Source organism: Lampris incognitus, chromosome 7 (assembly GCF_029633865.1).
Source record: "Lampris incognitus isolate fLamInc1 chromosome 7, fLamInc1.hap2, whole genome shotgun sequence".
NCBI classification, from domain to species: Eukaryota; Metazoa; Chordata; class Actinopteri; order Lampriformes; family Lampridae; genus Lampris; species Lampris incognitus.
Window position 1 is genome coordinate 1,457,873 of NC_079217.1, and position 16,620 is coordinate 1,474,492.

A 16,620-nucleotide genomic window follows, 5' to 3' on the forward strand; every position below is an offset into this window, starting at 1 on the left:
CGCTGTGGAAAAAACCACCTCTTGAGCAGAAAAGGTATGGCGAGGTTTGTTAATCCTCAGGGATTAACAACACTCACTTGTTCACCAAATAAATAAATGCGGGACTTACATTTCTGCCTTTCGGCAATGGGCCCCCTGCAGCATGCAGACAAACCGCAGGAGATCTCCTTGAAGTCGATGTGATTGTCCCGGTTCTCATCAAAAGCATGAAACAATCCTGCAACAGATCCATAACGTTCTCACTTGGACCACAGGGCTCGACACAAGCAGCAAGTCTTTGAAAGGATTACATTTACTTGACAGCATCCAGATTAAACATCTAACCATGTAAATAAGGTGAGATTTTTTTTTTATTTGGACCCCCCCCCCTTTTTTTTTTGTGTCCAGACAAATACTCCACTCTTCCGAGCCGTCCTGGTCGCTGCTCCACCCCCTCTGCTGATCCGGGGGAGGGCTAGAGACTACCACATGTCTCCTCCCATACATGCTGAGTCACCAGCCATTTCTTTTCACCTGACAGTGAGGAGTTTCACCAGGGGGATGTAGCATGTGGGATGATCACGCTATTCCCCCCAGTTCCCCCTCCCCCCTGAACAGGTGCCCCAACTGACCAGAGGAGGCACTAGTGCAGTGACCAGGACAAATACCCACATCCGGCTTCCCACCTGCCGACACGGCCAATTGTGTCTGTAGGGACGCCCGACCAAGCCGGAGGTAACACAGGGATTCAAACCAGCGATCCCCATGTTGGTAGGCAACGGTATAAACCACCAAACCACCCAGATGCAGGTGATACTTTTTTTTATGAAAAGTCCTCCAAATATTGCATCTTGATACGTTGCCTCTGGTTAATAACTCTATTGAAAACTAGCCTTGCGAGCCAGACCAATCCTGCAAGTCTACCACTTTGACCTTTTCTGAGGATCAGTTTGGCCTCTCTCTCAGACAGCCGGTTCAAGGGAGCTAGTAAATTAAGACAAAACACAGCGATCTTGTCCACGATGGCAACTGAGACAAAGTTGCAGGTCTTACAATGCAAAGCAGTATACATAACAGCCAATGCAGACTTGCGAAGTGTTGTGCAATGTGCCAGTGTTACACACTCACTGTCATGTAATATGGCTTCTTGACATCATTCCTCACCACTCACTATGTCACAGCTGCTGTTTATAATTTCAACTATCTAGCCCCCTCCCCAAAGCTGTGGCTGGACAATCCACTTTTTCCACAGCCCTGCCTTTTTGAAAACTCTCTTAAAAGGGGGTCTATGCCAACTCTCATGAGATCCATCTATGAGTTTGGTCTGGCCCACAAGGGTAAAAAATATATGCTGCAGTTTGAATTTTCATATGTAACTGGAAAATCTGCTTCGAGCAAGAGAACAACAAATGCTCTCCCATATCTCAAAATCTACAGCTTTGGCATCCCACCATGGTGGGGACTGTACATGGCTAGAGTACGAGTGTGCTCAGCAGCTTCAGACACACAGGAACATGACTGACAAGGACTAGTCAAGGCAGTATTCTTTTTTTGTTGAAAGAACACACAATATATTTCTGTAATAAATAAAAAAAAAACATTAAATTGTTTTATGAAATGATACTTCTTGGAAATAACCACCATGAAAAACATCCTCAGGGCAGCACATCTGAATTTGGGTTTCTAAACAGCTACCTATCTAAATTGGATGTATGGCAAATATTGGATTAATTGGTTACAACATATTCTGTACACACATTTTATGATGCCTGCTGCAAAATATTTATATTTTCAGTATGCATATATTCTTAGATCCTTGATGATCACTGTCTGGCAATAGCACTAACCCTCAAAGGTCTCGTGTAGGCCTGGACTGTTCAACATAGCATTACCTTCACTTAGTGAGGTGTGGATGGGAGGAGACACCAACGGGACAAAGGTTTCCAGGTCAAAGCGACCAGTCCTGGACTGGGCTTTCAACAGCCAGTAGCGCTTCTCCAAATCTATGATATCCGACTCCTCCACTGCAAGATGAGAGAAGAAGGAACCAAGTCAAAATAATGGGAAAATGTGATTGCTGGACTGAAAATGACATTCTGGTTTGACACCGTTGAGGACAGGCATGTAGTATAACTTCTCATTTCTGTGCTTTCATGAGCAACCTTCTCTTCACAACAAAATTACCAAGAAAATATTCAGCTGCAGGATAAGCAACTCAAAGCACAAATAAAATACTGAAGAAGTGGTGACAACTCTTGCTGCGGCTCGCCTGAATGTAAAACTGGCAACACACCTGCTGCATGGCAAACGGCAACCTGCTGAGAATGGTGCATCTCTGTGAAGTACTGGTGGCATTAACACCAGCAACTGAAAAATCCAAATTACATGACACACTCAAAAGCAAGACTTTTATTAAGATATGGAGCTTTAGCCAAGCATACAAATAGTTCAGTTCAAACATGTTAAATGATTGTGCTATAATGTCTGACGGGTTGTGCAACGACCACCAGGTAGCCTAGTATTTAAAGGGAGACCATTAGCAACCTTGAACATGGTGCCAGGGCAGGCCAGTGCTGACACTAATATAGTATGTGAAGGCTCTCCCGTCTGCCTTGGCCAATGAACCAGTCACCCCGCTTCAACATCCTAATCCACAGTTTAAGCTCACAGGATTTATCAGACTGCCAGCTAGTCTTTGACATGAAGCCACAACACATGGCAAGTGTCAAAACACAAATCAAATATCAACAGAGGTCTACTGTGACTCCATTACCAGGTTGTTATAAGAAAGCAGCTTGAGCGTTGCTGTTTTTAGCAGCTACCCCTAGTAGAATTCGGAGTAATTTGGAATAATGAAAAGTTGTTGCTGATTAAAGAAGCAGTTTTAAGGTATGGATTGTGAGGGGCGCAATTCCAGCGTCCCTCATGTACCACAGAACTGAACTGTTAACACTGAGGCTGAGTGTCCACTGGAGACCTATAAAAATTGCTAAATGTATATTTGCTTTGCTTACTGAGGAAGAGGAGCACTACAGAAGTCAGGAACAATGTAGGGACCTGTAGCATATTGACCACTCAGCCAAATGTCTCTTTAGAGGTTAGCGCCATGAGCGCTCCAGCGGGGGTGTTCCCACTGGCACTTCTGGCCGCACCACATCAAACCATGCCGTGTTGATATGCGTTTCCATTACCAGTGTAATGCGCCGAGTTGTGCCGGCTTGCACGAGATAGACTGAGTTGGGCCAAACTGCGCCAGACCGACCTCCATGTGGGTTGCGGTGACATCAGATGGGCTTCGTCGTCACCGACTGGTTCTTCTATCTGGTGCCATTCTCTTCAAAGTTGAATTATAGCTTCCACTTCTTTTCTTTTTTTTTTTGCCCCCCCCCCTTTTTTTTTCTCCCCAATTGTACCTGACCAATCACCCTGCTCTCCGAGCTACCCCGGTCTCTGCTCCACCCCCTCTGCTGATCCGGGGAGGGCTGCACACTACCACATGCCTCCTCCCATACACGTGGAGTCACCAGCCACTTCTTTTCACCTGACAGTGAGGAGTTTTACCAGGGGGGCGTAGTGCGTGGGAGGATCATACTATTCCCCCCAGTTCCCCCTCCCCCCTGAACAAGTGCCCTGACTGACCAGAGGAGGCGCTAGTGCAGTGACCAGGACACATACCCACATCCAGCTTCCCACCTGAAGACAAGCCCAACTGGGTCTGTAGAGACGCCCTGACCAAGCTGGAGGTAACACAGGGATTTGATCCTGTGATCCCCGTGTTGGTAGGCAACAGAATAGACCACCACAACACCCGGACGGATAGCTTCCACTTCTTCATCCATTTTGACATCCCATGTGCGTTTTTCAAGCAATAAGCGGTAGATACCAAGCAAATCCTAACAACCATAGGCGCTGACTTATTTTTTTGCCCATGGACGCCCAAACTCAGTTTATTCCACCGAGGAGATGACTGTCACAAACCCCTTTTATTGGGCCTGCTTTAGTAATTACCATGACGTAGGCTTACAAGGCTGCTGTCGCCTGTCGGACGCAGACGCAAACCGCATTGCAATGCGACACTGCTCTGCTATAAACTAACAGGCTGCACCACACCAGCACGTCTTGAGGGGGTATTATTTACCTACGCATTGGCCACAACATAACACTACGTCACTCACATGTATAACAATACAACCAATAGAAACTCTTAAGCAAGAATGCCTACAGGAATACCATACCGCAGCAGTATGAAGCTACACGCTGGCTACTTGTTTACGTTTCAGGTTTTTGTTATGTTTACTTTGTTACTTGGGTGGCATGCCAGGCGGTGTGGGCGTGTGGTGGGGAAATGATATGGGTCTGTGAGGCGGGTGGGTGGGCAGTAGGGGGTAGTTGTGGGTGTGTTTGAAAATTGAAAATAAACCCTCTATAAAAAAAGACACACATTGGCTACATCCAAAACTCAACACTACGCCATGTGTAATAATGGATGTTTTTATGTTTCATTTATCTGTTCATTAATTCATTCTTTTTTTTAATCATCCTTCGCCGTGGGTGCTCAACCTTTTCAGTGGGTGCTTGAGCATCGGCGCACCCATGGGATCAGCATCTATGGTAACAACAGCCTGGAAATCCATGATGATAAGTAGAGGCAAGCCACTTTATATTGTCACTGTGTTCTTACAGTGACTGTGTCGTCTGCATGTACCCATCCTGTTGTGTAGCAGTAGCACCCGGGGACCAACTCCACTTCTTCTTTCCATTGCCTTGCTCAGGGGCACAGGTCGTACATAACTTTCTATATTTCCAAAGCTCGTCATGTCTACGGACTTCCTCGTCTTCAGTCTAGTCATCCTGTACTGGGTGGGATTAACGGGGGACCGTGTTACAATGCGGGGTCAGTCGGGCAGATTGAGTGACACCCGTTCTGGGAGCCGACATATGAAATGCACATGGTGTGGAAATATGAATCACCACGATGGGCCGGGAAATCAGCCAGAACACAAGTCAGCTAACAGACACAAGATTCACAAAACATAACAAAAAGCTCAGTACTAACCCAAACATGCATGTCTTTCTCATGGTGGAGGAAACCGGAGCACCCGCAGGAAACCCACAGACACGGGAAGAACATGCAAACTCCACACAGAAAGGACCTGGGACGGCCTGGGGTTTGAACCCAGGACCTTCTTGCTGTAAGGCAACAGTGCTGACAACTGGGCCACCGTGCTGTAGCTGGCTACCAACAGCTGTTGCACAGTACAATAGTAAAAGGGCACCGTGTCACCAGTTAATGACACGCATCCACGCAGATAGCCCGTGTTGTAACGGAAACGCAAATCCCAGCCGCGCTGGGCTGGCGTGCCAAGTGAAAACCAGTCGACCAAGCCAGCACACGTGTATGGAAAAGTGGTTCAGCTCATGAAATGCACAGTTAATCAATGCCACTTCCACTTCCTTTAACAAACAACGTTAAAGGAGAGGTGGGACCAGAGAGAAGATGAATGCTACATCTAATCTGTCAAAGTAGAAAGATGAAAATTATGAAAACAGAACAATAAGCTCTGATAACAGAAAACACTTAATATGACATATGTGGATTATCATTATACAGATGAATAGAAATCATTGTGAAGGAATATTCTTATACTGATAAACTTATCTTCACCTCCTGGTACTCAGCACTACTCCAGCACTCACCTCCAGAGCCCAGGCCGTTTCCTAATAGAGGTGGCTAATCGACATGGGGCCTAATGGTGAAGGCACACTGAAAGTGGCAAAACCGTGTGGCACTGCTACACAATATCTGCCACTTGGTGTAGCTGTTGGACATTTTTGCACCGGATTAAATTTAACTAAATTGAATCAATTAAATCAACACAGCATACATCAAATCAACAACAAAGCAAGATAACTGGTGGCATGTGGATTAGATTGTTACTGTAGATCATGGGTGTCCGACTTTGTGCCATGAAGGCTTTATGTATGCAGGTTTTCATTCCAACTGACTTCCACTGATTAATGGAACTCCCACCAGATGACACAGAGCAATCACAGAAACCAGCTGGTGTAGAAATCCTGCACACATACACACACACACACACACACACACACACACACACATACATACATACATACATACATACATACATACATACATACATACATACATACATACATACATACATACATACATAGCACTGCCCACCAATGCTGTACATTATTAGAAATGATCCGACATGAAGACAAGTTCTGCCTCCTCTCTCCAAGCAATGGTTCTTCATCTGTGCAGAGCAAAGCAGCAGAGCTGGAGCAAAAATTCAGGAAAACCGACGATGGCTGGTTAACTTTGTCTCCCTGTTCTCTGGCAACGGCAAGAGCATATTTGGCAAGCGTTTGAATTCTCGCAGCGGACTCTTCTTTGAAATTCAATGAGCTGCAGCAACACGATTTTCTTGTGCATCAGGGTCAAAGTTGACTAATTCCAATGTTTGTTTGGGCGCTGTCTCTTTGTTCTGCACCACCAGCTTTCAAATCATGCTTTGTGCCAACGGTTAGCAGCCTCCCATTCAAAACGAATGAAGGCGGTGTTGCTGGTTAGCAAAGCTGCTTCTTACTGCGTCTTCACTGTAAGGCAGCTGACCCTCGCTGACCCTGTTCAGTGTCTTTTCTGCCACTGCTGTTAAATCTTGGCTCCTGAATATAATGCTCTAAAGATGAATACACGGGCAGAGAAAGACAAAAATACAGCCGAAGATCAAATGGTGGAAGTTGAAGAAGGAAGACTGTTGTGTGGAGTTCAGGCAGGAGTTAAGACAGGCACTGGGTGGTAGTGAAGAGTTGCCAGATGGCTGGACAACCACTGCAGAAATAGTGAGGGAGACAGCTAGGAAGGTACTTGGTGTGTCATCAGGACAGAGGAAGGAAGACAAGGAGACTTGGTGGTGGAATGAGGAAGTACAGCAAATTATACAGAGGAAAAGGTTGGCAAAGAAGAAGTGGGATAGTAAGAGAGATGAAGAAAGTAGACAGGAGTACAAGGAGATGCAGCGTAAAGCAAAGAGAGAGGTGGCAAAGGCAAAGGAAAAGGCGTATGGTGAGTTGTATGACAGGTTAGACACTAAGGAAGGAGAAAAGGACGTGTACCGATTGGCTAGACAGAGGGACCGAGCTGCAAAGGATGTGCAGCAAGTTAGGGCGATCAAGGATAGAGATGGAAATGTGCTGACAAGTGAGGAGAGTGTGCTAAGAAGGTGGAAGGAGTACTTTGAGGGGCTGATGAATGAAGAAAATGAGAGAGAGAGAAGGTTGGATGATGTAGGGATAGTGAATCAGGAAGTTCAGTGGATTAACAAGGAGGAAGTGAGGGCAGCTATGAAGAGGATGAAGAGTGGAAAGGCAGTTGGTCCTGATGACATACCTGTGGAGGCATGGAGATGTTTAGGAGAGATGGCAGTGGAGTTTTTAACTAGATTGTTTAACACAATCCTGGAAAGTGAGAGGATGCCTGAGGAGTGGAGAAGAAGCATACTGGTACCGATTTTCAAGAACAAGGGCGATGTGCAGAACTGTAACAACTACAGAGGTATAAAGTTGATCAGCCACAGCATGAAGATTTGGGAAAGAGTAATAGAAGCTAGGTTAAGAGGAGAGGTGACGATCAGCGAGCAGCAGTATGGTTTCATGCCATGAAAGAACACCACAGATGCGATGTTTGCTTTGAGAATGTTGTTTGAGAAGTATAGAGAAGGCCAGAAAGAGTTGCATTGTGTCTTTGTAGATTTAGAGAAAGCTTATGACAGAGTGCCAAGAGAGGAGGTGTGGTATTGTATGAGGAAGTCAGGAGTTGCAGAGAAGTATGTAGGAGTGGTGCAGGATACGTATGAGGGAAGTGTGACAATGGTGAGGTGTGTGGTTGGAATGACAGATGGGTTCAAGGTGGAGGTCGGATTACATCAAGGATCGGCTCTGAGCCCTTTCTTGTTTGCAATGGTGATAGACAGGTTGACAGACAAGATCAGGCAGGAGTCTCCATGGACGATGATGTTCGCGGATGACATTGTGATCTGTAGCGAGAGTAGAGTGCAGGTGGAGGAGAGCCTGGAGAGGTGGAGGTATGCACTGGAGAGAAGAGGAATGAAAGTCAGTAGGAGCAAGACGGAATACCTATGCGTGAATGAGAGGGAGGACAGTGGAATGGTCAGGATGCAAGGAGTGGAGGTGACAAAGGCATTTGAGTTTAAATACTTGGGGTCAACTGTCCAAAGTAACGGGGAGTGCAGAAGAGAGGTGAAGAAGAGAGTGCAGGCAGGGTGGAGTGGGTGGAGAAGAGTGTCAGGAGTGATTTGCGACAGAAGGGTACCAGCAAGAGTTAAAGGGAAAGTTTACAAGATGGTTGTGAGACCAGCTATGTTTTATGGTTTGGAGACAGTGACATTGATGAAAAGACAGGAGGCGGAGCTGGAGGTGGCAGAGTTGAAGATGCTAAGATTTTCACTAGGAGTAACGAAGAAGGACAGGATTAGGAATGATTATATTAGAGGGACCGCTCAGGTTGGACGGTTTGGAGACAAAGCAAGAGAGGCAAGATTGAGATGGTTTGGACATGTGTGGAGGAGAGGTGCTGGGTATACTGGGAGAAGGATGCTGAATATGGAGCTGCCAGGGAAGAGGAGAAGAGGAAGGCCAAAGAGGAGGTTTATGGATGTGGTGAGGGAAGACATGCAGGTGGCTGGTGTGACAGAGGAAGATGCAGAGGACAGGAAGAGATGGAAACTGATGATCTGCTGTGGCGACCCCTTACGGGAGCAGCCGAAAATAGTAGTAGTAGTAGTAGTAGTAGAAAAACAAAAATACAGTATGAAATCAAAGATTTACAATGTGAATATTAAGGGAGGTGGGGGATGTAGAGACACCATAGAGGAAGAGGAAATATGCAACACTTCCTGTTTTTACTGCAACCTAAGGGAAGTTGTTCCTTCATAACGTTCACATTTTTTGGATTATCAAAGTTCTTTTAATAACTTTTGACCATGTCGCTGCCCGATCTGAGGCAACCGTATATGTGAGTCGTGCATGCGCAAACATAAATGTTTTACCAGCTTTATTATATCATGCAAATAAGGACAGAGGTTATTTTTGGTTCATCCAGTGTTCCTCCAGTTCTCCTGTGCTGACATCAGCTGTGAATGAGTTGCGGACTTGCGAAATACGACAAACTTCTAACTTACTTTCAAGACTCATACCCGAATGTTTTGACACTGTCAAAATGCGCATGTGTGACTCAATCTACGGTTGATTCAAATCGGTCAGCGACAGAGAGCAGTGTTGGGCGAGCAAGCTAGAGAGTGAATGAAGAGAGGGAGCAGCGGTAGCGAGAACAAACGATTTTCAAAGGTTTTGAATCACCGCAACCACGAAAGGTTCTTGATCAAACAGTCACAACTGTGCACAAAAATCATTAGGCTAACAGGCCCAGTAGTATGCGAGATTAGCCGCGGACACACACACACGACCAAATGCAATATCCCCTCCAGGCTCCCTACTGCACGGTGGAGATAATACAGGTAGCATGCACTCCCACATCTTATCTACACCAACGTGTATGGTGCTGCTCATTAGGAACACGATGGACAGCTAGTGATTAGTCTTATTTGCTACGATGGCAAGTAAGAGTCTCATCTCGCTGAGTGTTACTCATCATTGCTGCTGCGCTACAGTGTGACTGCTAATCTATTAAAGTCATTACTCCAGCTATAGATTATCTCTTGGCCATCTCTCATCACAGGCCTGTGAAAACATGAGCTCCTTGTGACGAGAGAAAATGCATACTGACACATCATTTACCATCACGGTGGCTGTTTCATTTCTGTCTGTGTTTGACGTCTGTGTAACGATAATGTCTGGTCATTTAAAATGACGGCATAATCAATGGTGTGTTCTGACAACAGTAACAACACAATTTGCTTCACAAACCACCTCAGAAAAATCAAGTCCTCAACATGTCGTTTCAGATGTGAATGAACCCACCTGACGCTTCCAGCCAACACGGTGAATGACAGGCAGAGCGTCTTAATGCTCAATACTCCAGGGAAGGAAATCACGGAAGGTTGAAGCAGTTCATGAACTGCTTCAACCTTCCGTCAAACTGCTTGAACCTTCCGTCATACAGTCAGAAGAGTTCACACAAGATCACACAAAAGTGCTGGCCATAAACATCAACTTCCCACAGACTAGTCTACAGCCAGATGCTCTGAAGGCCCGTCTTCTTCAATACCCACCTAGAGGTGCGACTCTCTCAGAGTGGCAGCAAAGGTACCATACCATTATCCACCAAACATGTTAGCAGACTTGCTGCCAGGACTGGCATGGACTACCATAGAAGATTCTGTGCAGCAGACGCTCAGGGAAACATGGGCCAAGTCATCCTGTCTCTTTAACGGTAATTCCCAAGGTATTCCAGTTTGGTAACACTGCGACACTATCTTCAGAGACTGGCCAGTCTGCTGAAGAACCACTGCTTCTGAAGACCTACAAGCTTTGTCAGCCAAGAGTCATGCCTTCTGTCGATGTTCTAGAAAGAATCATGAACAAGGAGCAGATACCTCCGCCTCACCTGTCGCTCTCTCTCTCGCTCTCTCTCTCTCTCTCTCTCTCTCTCTCTCTCTCTCTCTCTCTCTCTCTCTCTCTCACTCTCACACACACACACACACACACACACACACACACACACACACACACACACACAAAGCTAAGAGGATGAACAGGCAGCAAGTAGATTACAGGCAGTATCTGGGCTCACCATTAATGGGCTGTGTGGCACAGCACAAAACAGGATCTTTCAAGCTCTGTCTTTGGCAAAACAAAGCTGGGCTAAATTTATTTGACCTCCAACTTTGGCTATTTGCATCAGTGCATGCTTTTGAGTTTGCCACTTATTTAGAGGGCGGTCGGGAAGCTGGCTCAGGCACTACTGGTCATTTAGTCACTTTTCATTAAATGGTCTGGCAGGAGCTGTGATGTGGCACGTATGGCTGATACCACAGAGGGTAGGACTGGCAAAGTTGCCTCTCAAGCTCAAGCCTGCGCAGACCCTTGGAAATTTAGGTGATGTCCAAGGGCCTACATCCAAATGTAGGCTGATGAAAGCATTTGTCCACATACAGAATGCAGCAGTTTTCTTTTGACTTGCAAATTCTCATTTCTCACACATCTGTCACAAGCTAATCCAAAAAAAAGGACACTGCATAGTTGGAAATGAGAAAAACAAAACAATACAAATTCAATTTTTTAAACTAAATCATTCACAAAATCCTTGAGGACAATGTTCAAATGTCAGAGCTATCATGTTGGTGCATTTTGTGTTCCCCACAGGCAGGGCATTAGCTGTCTGAGCACCATTAACTGAAATTTTCACCTGTTTCGTGTCACATTTTTGAGTTGCCAACAAATGTCCTGTGTTATGGCCAAAATCCTAGGACCTGCATATTTCTGGCTGGTCTTGGCTTGTCCAGTGTGACAGGGTCTATATCTGCTGACGAGACACAGACAACGGATCCAATAAAATACTAGCAGTATCAGAATTTTTTTGACTGAAGATGAGTGCAGCTCCAATTATAAATCGATCCCAGTGCTTGACCAATGGGAAGATTACTGCAATGGGTGTCAGGCATGGTGGTGCAGTGGTTAGCACTGTCGCCTCACAGCAAGAAGGTCCTGGGTGCAAACCCTGGGGTTGTCCAACCTTGGGGGTCATCCCAGGTCGTCCTCTGTGTGGAGTTTGCATGTTCTCCCCATGTCTGGTGGGTTTCTCTGGGTGCTCTGGTTTCCCCCACCAACAAAAAGACATGCATGTTAGGGTTAATACTCCTGTCTGTGCCCCTGACCGAGGCATGGCAAGACCAACTGGAGTTGGTCCCCGGACGCTGCGCGGTGGCTGCCCACTGCTCCTAGCTGTACAGCTAGGATGAGTTACATGCAGAGCATAATTTCCCCACGGGGATCAATAAAGTATCTCAAAATAAAAATAAAAATCAAGTGCTTGTGTATGTAGCAGACAGTCAGCTACAGTCATGTCTTGAAAGAGGATGAGTTCTCCAATAAAAAATACATGAAGGGAGACGTGTATAAGTGTGGAAGCAGCACAAGACTTTCAATAATGTCTTGTGTCAGGAATGTTATGTCAGACAAGAAAGGAAAAACACCCTCTGAAGACATGGCTGTAGCCCATACCGTCCTCTCCACCGAGCCACAACTGACTCTGTACCCTCGCTTTCCTTTTTCTGTGATTTCTCCAAACAAAACACTGCCAGCTTCACTGCAACAGAATGTTCCTTGCTACTTTCAGCTGATGTAACCTCACAAGCCAACTGCAGAGTGTGTCATCATAAATTCTGTTCCATCACACAACCTGGCCAGGCTGACTGTGTCATATCACATAGTAGGATATGTGATAAAAGTAAAAGACAGATCTGTTACACTGTTTAAGCAAGGCTTTAGGAAGAGGAATTAATGAGACGGAGGAGGCTTGCTGTCATTCTCTGACCCTGCTTGTTAAACGAGAGGCGGCACCGACTCCTTGCCTCAACAGCCCAATCAGCCGAGAGTGGCGGCAGGAGGTGGGAGGAAGAAAGAAAGAGCACAAGGCGGAAAGAGATAAACAGGGAGAGAGACAGAGAGAATGAGAGAGAGCACACTTGCGAGAGCTGACGAGTGAAAAACAAGCATGTGAGCCCATCAGAGGGCCGGCTGGAGCCTGGCATCTGTCACTCAAACTTTCATGAAAAAGGAAAACAGGGATTTAATACAGGCTTAAACAAGCATCACACAGCTGCCTGTCGATGCATTTGTTGAGACATCTGCACTACAGTGAAAGTAGCGGAAAGAGGAGACGGAAGAGCCAAGTAAAGGGAGTGGTGGGGTAGGATGGAGACCGCAGAGCAAATTATCGGCTTCACGTCACAAAGGATAAGATGGTTCTAAAATGCAGTGGAAGAAAGAGGCATGTGGTTTGCTATAACAGAGAGGAAACTGGAAAAAACAGGAAGATGAGGATGACAGTTTCCTGCCCCATACTGTCAACTACGCTGCATGGTAAGCAGGAAAGGAACGGGGAAAAGAAAACGGCACATCCCTACATTTTAGATCAACAGAGCAGATCGTTTAAAGGCATGGGCATAAAGCCCACCATGTGCATCTGTGCAAACACATTCATTTATGTGGACCCTTGTTATTTGCACACCTATGTGAATTAAGTGTTCATGAGACTCACAGTGTGTGACGCCAGCTAGGGTCTGGTAGAAGGTGGGCGTGTCACTGTCGTCGGTGAGTGTAACACGCACTCCTCCGGACAGAAGCCATCTGGAGAAGGTGAAAGCCTCCTTATTCTGGAGGAGCCAGTTCCTGAAATGCTCGTAGTTCACCTTCTCACCCTGGACCAACACACAAACCGGGGTTGAAATATTAATTTTTACAGTATAGAGTTATTTTTATCATTTGTAACGTAGTCATCTTGGTAAGGAGCTATTTCTTTGACTTGCCGAGTGGCCCAAACCCATCTAAGTAATTTTTAGCTTGCTAGCTATCCTGCTAACACTAGCTAGCTCACATGCATTAACATGCACGCGCTGCCGGACCGACTTCCAAAACAAAGAACAGAGAAACTTGGATTACAACACACACAGAGGGAGTGTGATGTCATTCTCTGCTCAGGACGCCATGACTTCACTATCACTTTGCTCAGAACGCCATTACTTCACTATCGCTTTGCTCAGGACGCCATTACTTCACTATCACTTTGCTCAGGACGCCATTACTTCACTATCACTTTACTCAGGACGCCATTACTTCACTATCACTTTGCTCAGGACGCCATGACTTCACTATCATTTTGCTCAGGAAGCCATTACTTCACCATCACTTTGTTCAGGAAGCCATGACTTCACTATCACTTTGCTCAGGACGCCATGACTTTACTATCACTTTGAGCAGGACGGCACGACTTCACTATCACTTTGCTCAGGATGCCATGACTTCATTACCACTTTGCTCAGGACGCCATGACTTCACTATCACTTTGCTCAGGATGCCATTACTTCACTATCACTTTGCTCAGGACGCCATGACTTTACTATCACTTTGCGCAGGACGGCACGACTTCACTATCACTTTGCTCAGGATGCCATGACTTCACTATCACTTCGCTCAGGACGCCATGACTTCACTATCACTTTGCTCAGGACGCCATTACTTCATTACCACTTTGCTCAGGACGCCATGACTTCACTATCACTTTGCGCAGGACGGCATGACTTCACTACCACTTTGCTCAGGACGCCATTACTTCACTACCACTTCGCACAGGACGGCATGACTTCACTACCACTTTGCTCAGGACGCCATTACTTCACTATCACTTTGCACAGGACGCCATTACTTCACTATCACTTTGCACAGGACGCCATTACTTCACTATCACTTTGTTCAGGATGCCATTACTTAACCATTACTCTGCATAGCAAACAGTTGTTTGCCGCTATAGCAATGTTCTAAATTATGTATATAGCACATTGAAAGTAAATTTGCACATCCGGTTAGTATAGTAAGTGTAAATACAGATGTTTTAAACCCCTTCTTCTTTTTTCAATTTTAGCTTACACAATATTGGAAATTTGGAATGAAAATTATGTACAGGAATACAATCTGGCCAAATTAACTACTAAAATACAACAGACTGTCCAGGTAAAGGAAGCACTGACATGGTTAATTTTCTATACTTAAAGGCGTGTAAATGCTGTTATGAATTATGTTGTGTGGATATTGTATGAAATAATATATATAGGGATGTGCAAGGTAAACATCTGTTTGATCTGGTCCAGTATTTAGCTTCATATATAAAGATGACCATTTTTTAAAATAATAATTAAATTGCAGAAATTTGTCTTCGATGGCTGCACACGATAAGGTTTTTAGATTTGTTATTTTTCCAACTGATACAGTGTCATGCCTTTTATAAAATTCTCCACTAAAGATGTCAGTATAACGATCACATTTTTGGTGTTTACAATTGTGTGATTTCTTCCTAAATAAATATTCATCTATCACATCATGCAGGATCCAAAATATGTGGCACATACCCCTTAAGTAATTTATTGTAAAATTATGCCCACACGGATAATTTGAACATTTTGTGAAGAACATTCCTCTCTGCTCCTTGTCATTTTACAGTTATGCTAAATGGCCGTGTACAGCCAACAACGGATAACTAGGAGCCAGAATTCAAAACTATTTTAAGAAGAGCATGTATGAGGGGTCAGTCCTCTTTTCTTTGGTGATGGAAAAGCTACTTTGGAGTTGAGGAGAGGGTGGATGCTGGCTGACCTCACTGAAGCACTTCCTGAGGGAGGGTGGGACTTCCCCATCCAGGACCTGGAGAACTGCCTCCATATCATCCCTCGCAGCGTAGCCACCCTGCTCACTGGCAAATAAGCTGAAGAGGTCTGCATACACATACACAAAGAGTGTCGTTTACTCCTTATCGATGGCAGGCACACTTGAGCAGAAGCTGCAGTGGAGACTACAGAGGCTAGTGTCACTACAACCATGGCGGCCTTAACTCTTTTGCAACACATCAGTCACAATCAGCAGTCAGATAATGGATGGTAGAAGAGGAGGGAGGGAGAAGAGCACAGAAAGAGATACAATCCTCCTAGAGGCAGAAAGGAAGAGGACAACAGCTTTAAAAGACAAAAACTAACTTTTTATGAAGCTATCAGTGCCTAGAAATTTGACACAGGACTAAATAAAATAGGAGAACAAGAAAAGCATAAAACGTGGGCTTTTTACATATATTTGATTTAACAAAAAAGAAAAAAGAAAAAAAGAAAGAAAAGAAAAAGGAAAGAACAGAGCTTAACTATCCTTTTCAAATTCTTACACTTGGCCTTCTCCTCATCTCGTCCTCTGGTCAGCAGCACCAGACCCACTATCAGGTTGTTGAAGTGCAGTCCTTTGGATGAGCCTCCAAACGAGGTATAGATCACCTGCACATGCAAAAGAGTCAGAGAACAAATAACATGAGAATACTGTATCATGCCCAGTTAAGATGAGAATCTACTGTATCATGCCCAAATAACATTAGGATCTACTGTATCATGCCCAAATAACATGAGAACCTACTGTATCACACCCAAATAACATGAGAATCTACTGTATCATGCCCAGTTAAGATGAGAATCTACTGTATCATGCCCAAATAACATTAGGATCTACTGTATCATGCCCAAATAACATGAGAATCTACTGTATCATGCCCAAATAACATTAGGATCTACTGTATCATGCCCAAATAACATGAGAACCTACTGTATCACACCCAAATAACACGAGAATCCAATGTATCATGCCCAAATAACACGAGAATCCACTGTATCACACCCAAATAACATGAAAATCTACTGTATCATGCCCAAATAACATGAGAATCTACTGTATCATGCCCAAATAACATGAGAATCTACTGTATCATGCCCAACTCAAAATAAAAAAAACAAAACAAACAGAACACGAGAATCTATTGTATCACGCCCAAATAACATGAGAATCTACTGTATCATGGCCAAACAACACGAAGATCCACTGTATCAT

At 44.9% G+C, this 16,620-nt stretch overlaps 1 protein-coding gene across 1 annotated transcript in view; it reads right to left on the bottom strand.

Annotated features, from left to right (window-relative positions):
• Positions 1-16,620, bottom strand: part of usp32 (ubiquitin specific peptidase 32) — a 107,379-nt gene that overhangs the window by 49,244 nt on the left and 41,515 nt on the right. Inside the window, exons 3-7 of the mRNA XM_056283434.1 lie at positions 15,911-16,016; positions 15,355-15,473; positions 13,247-13,406; positions 1,872-2,003; positions 110-217 (exon numbers count right to left, since the gene is read on the bottom strand). Of these exons, the coding sequence (XP_056139409.1) occupies positions 110-217; positions 1,872-2,003; positions 13,247-13,406; positions 15,355-15,473; positions 15,911-16,016 (625 nt within the window). The remainder of the gene's footprint in view (positions 1-109; positions 218-1,871; positions 2,004-13,246; positions 13,407-15,354; positions 15,474-15,910; positions 16,017-16,620) is intronic.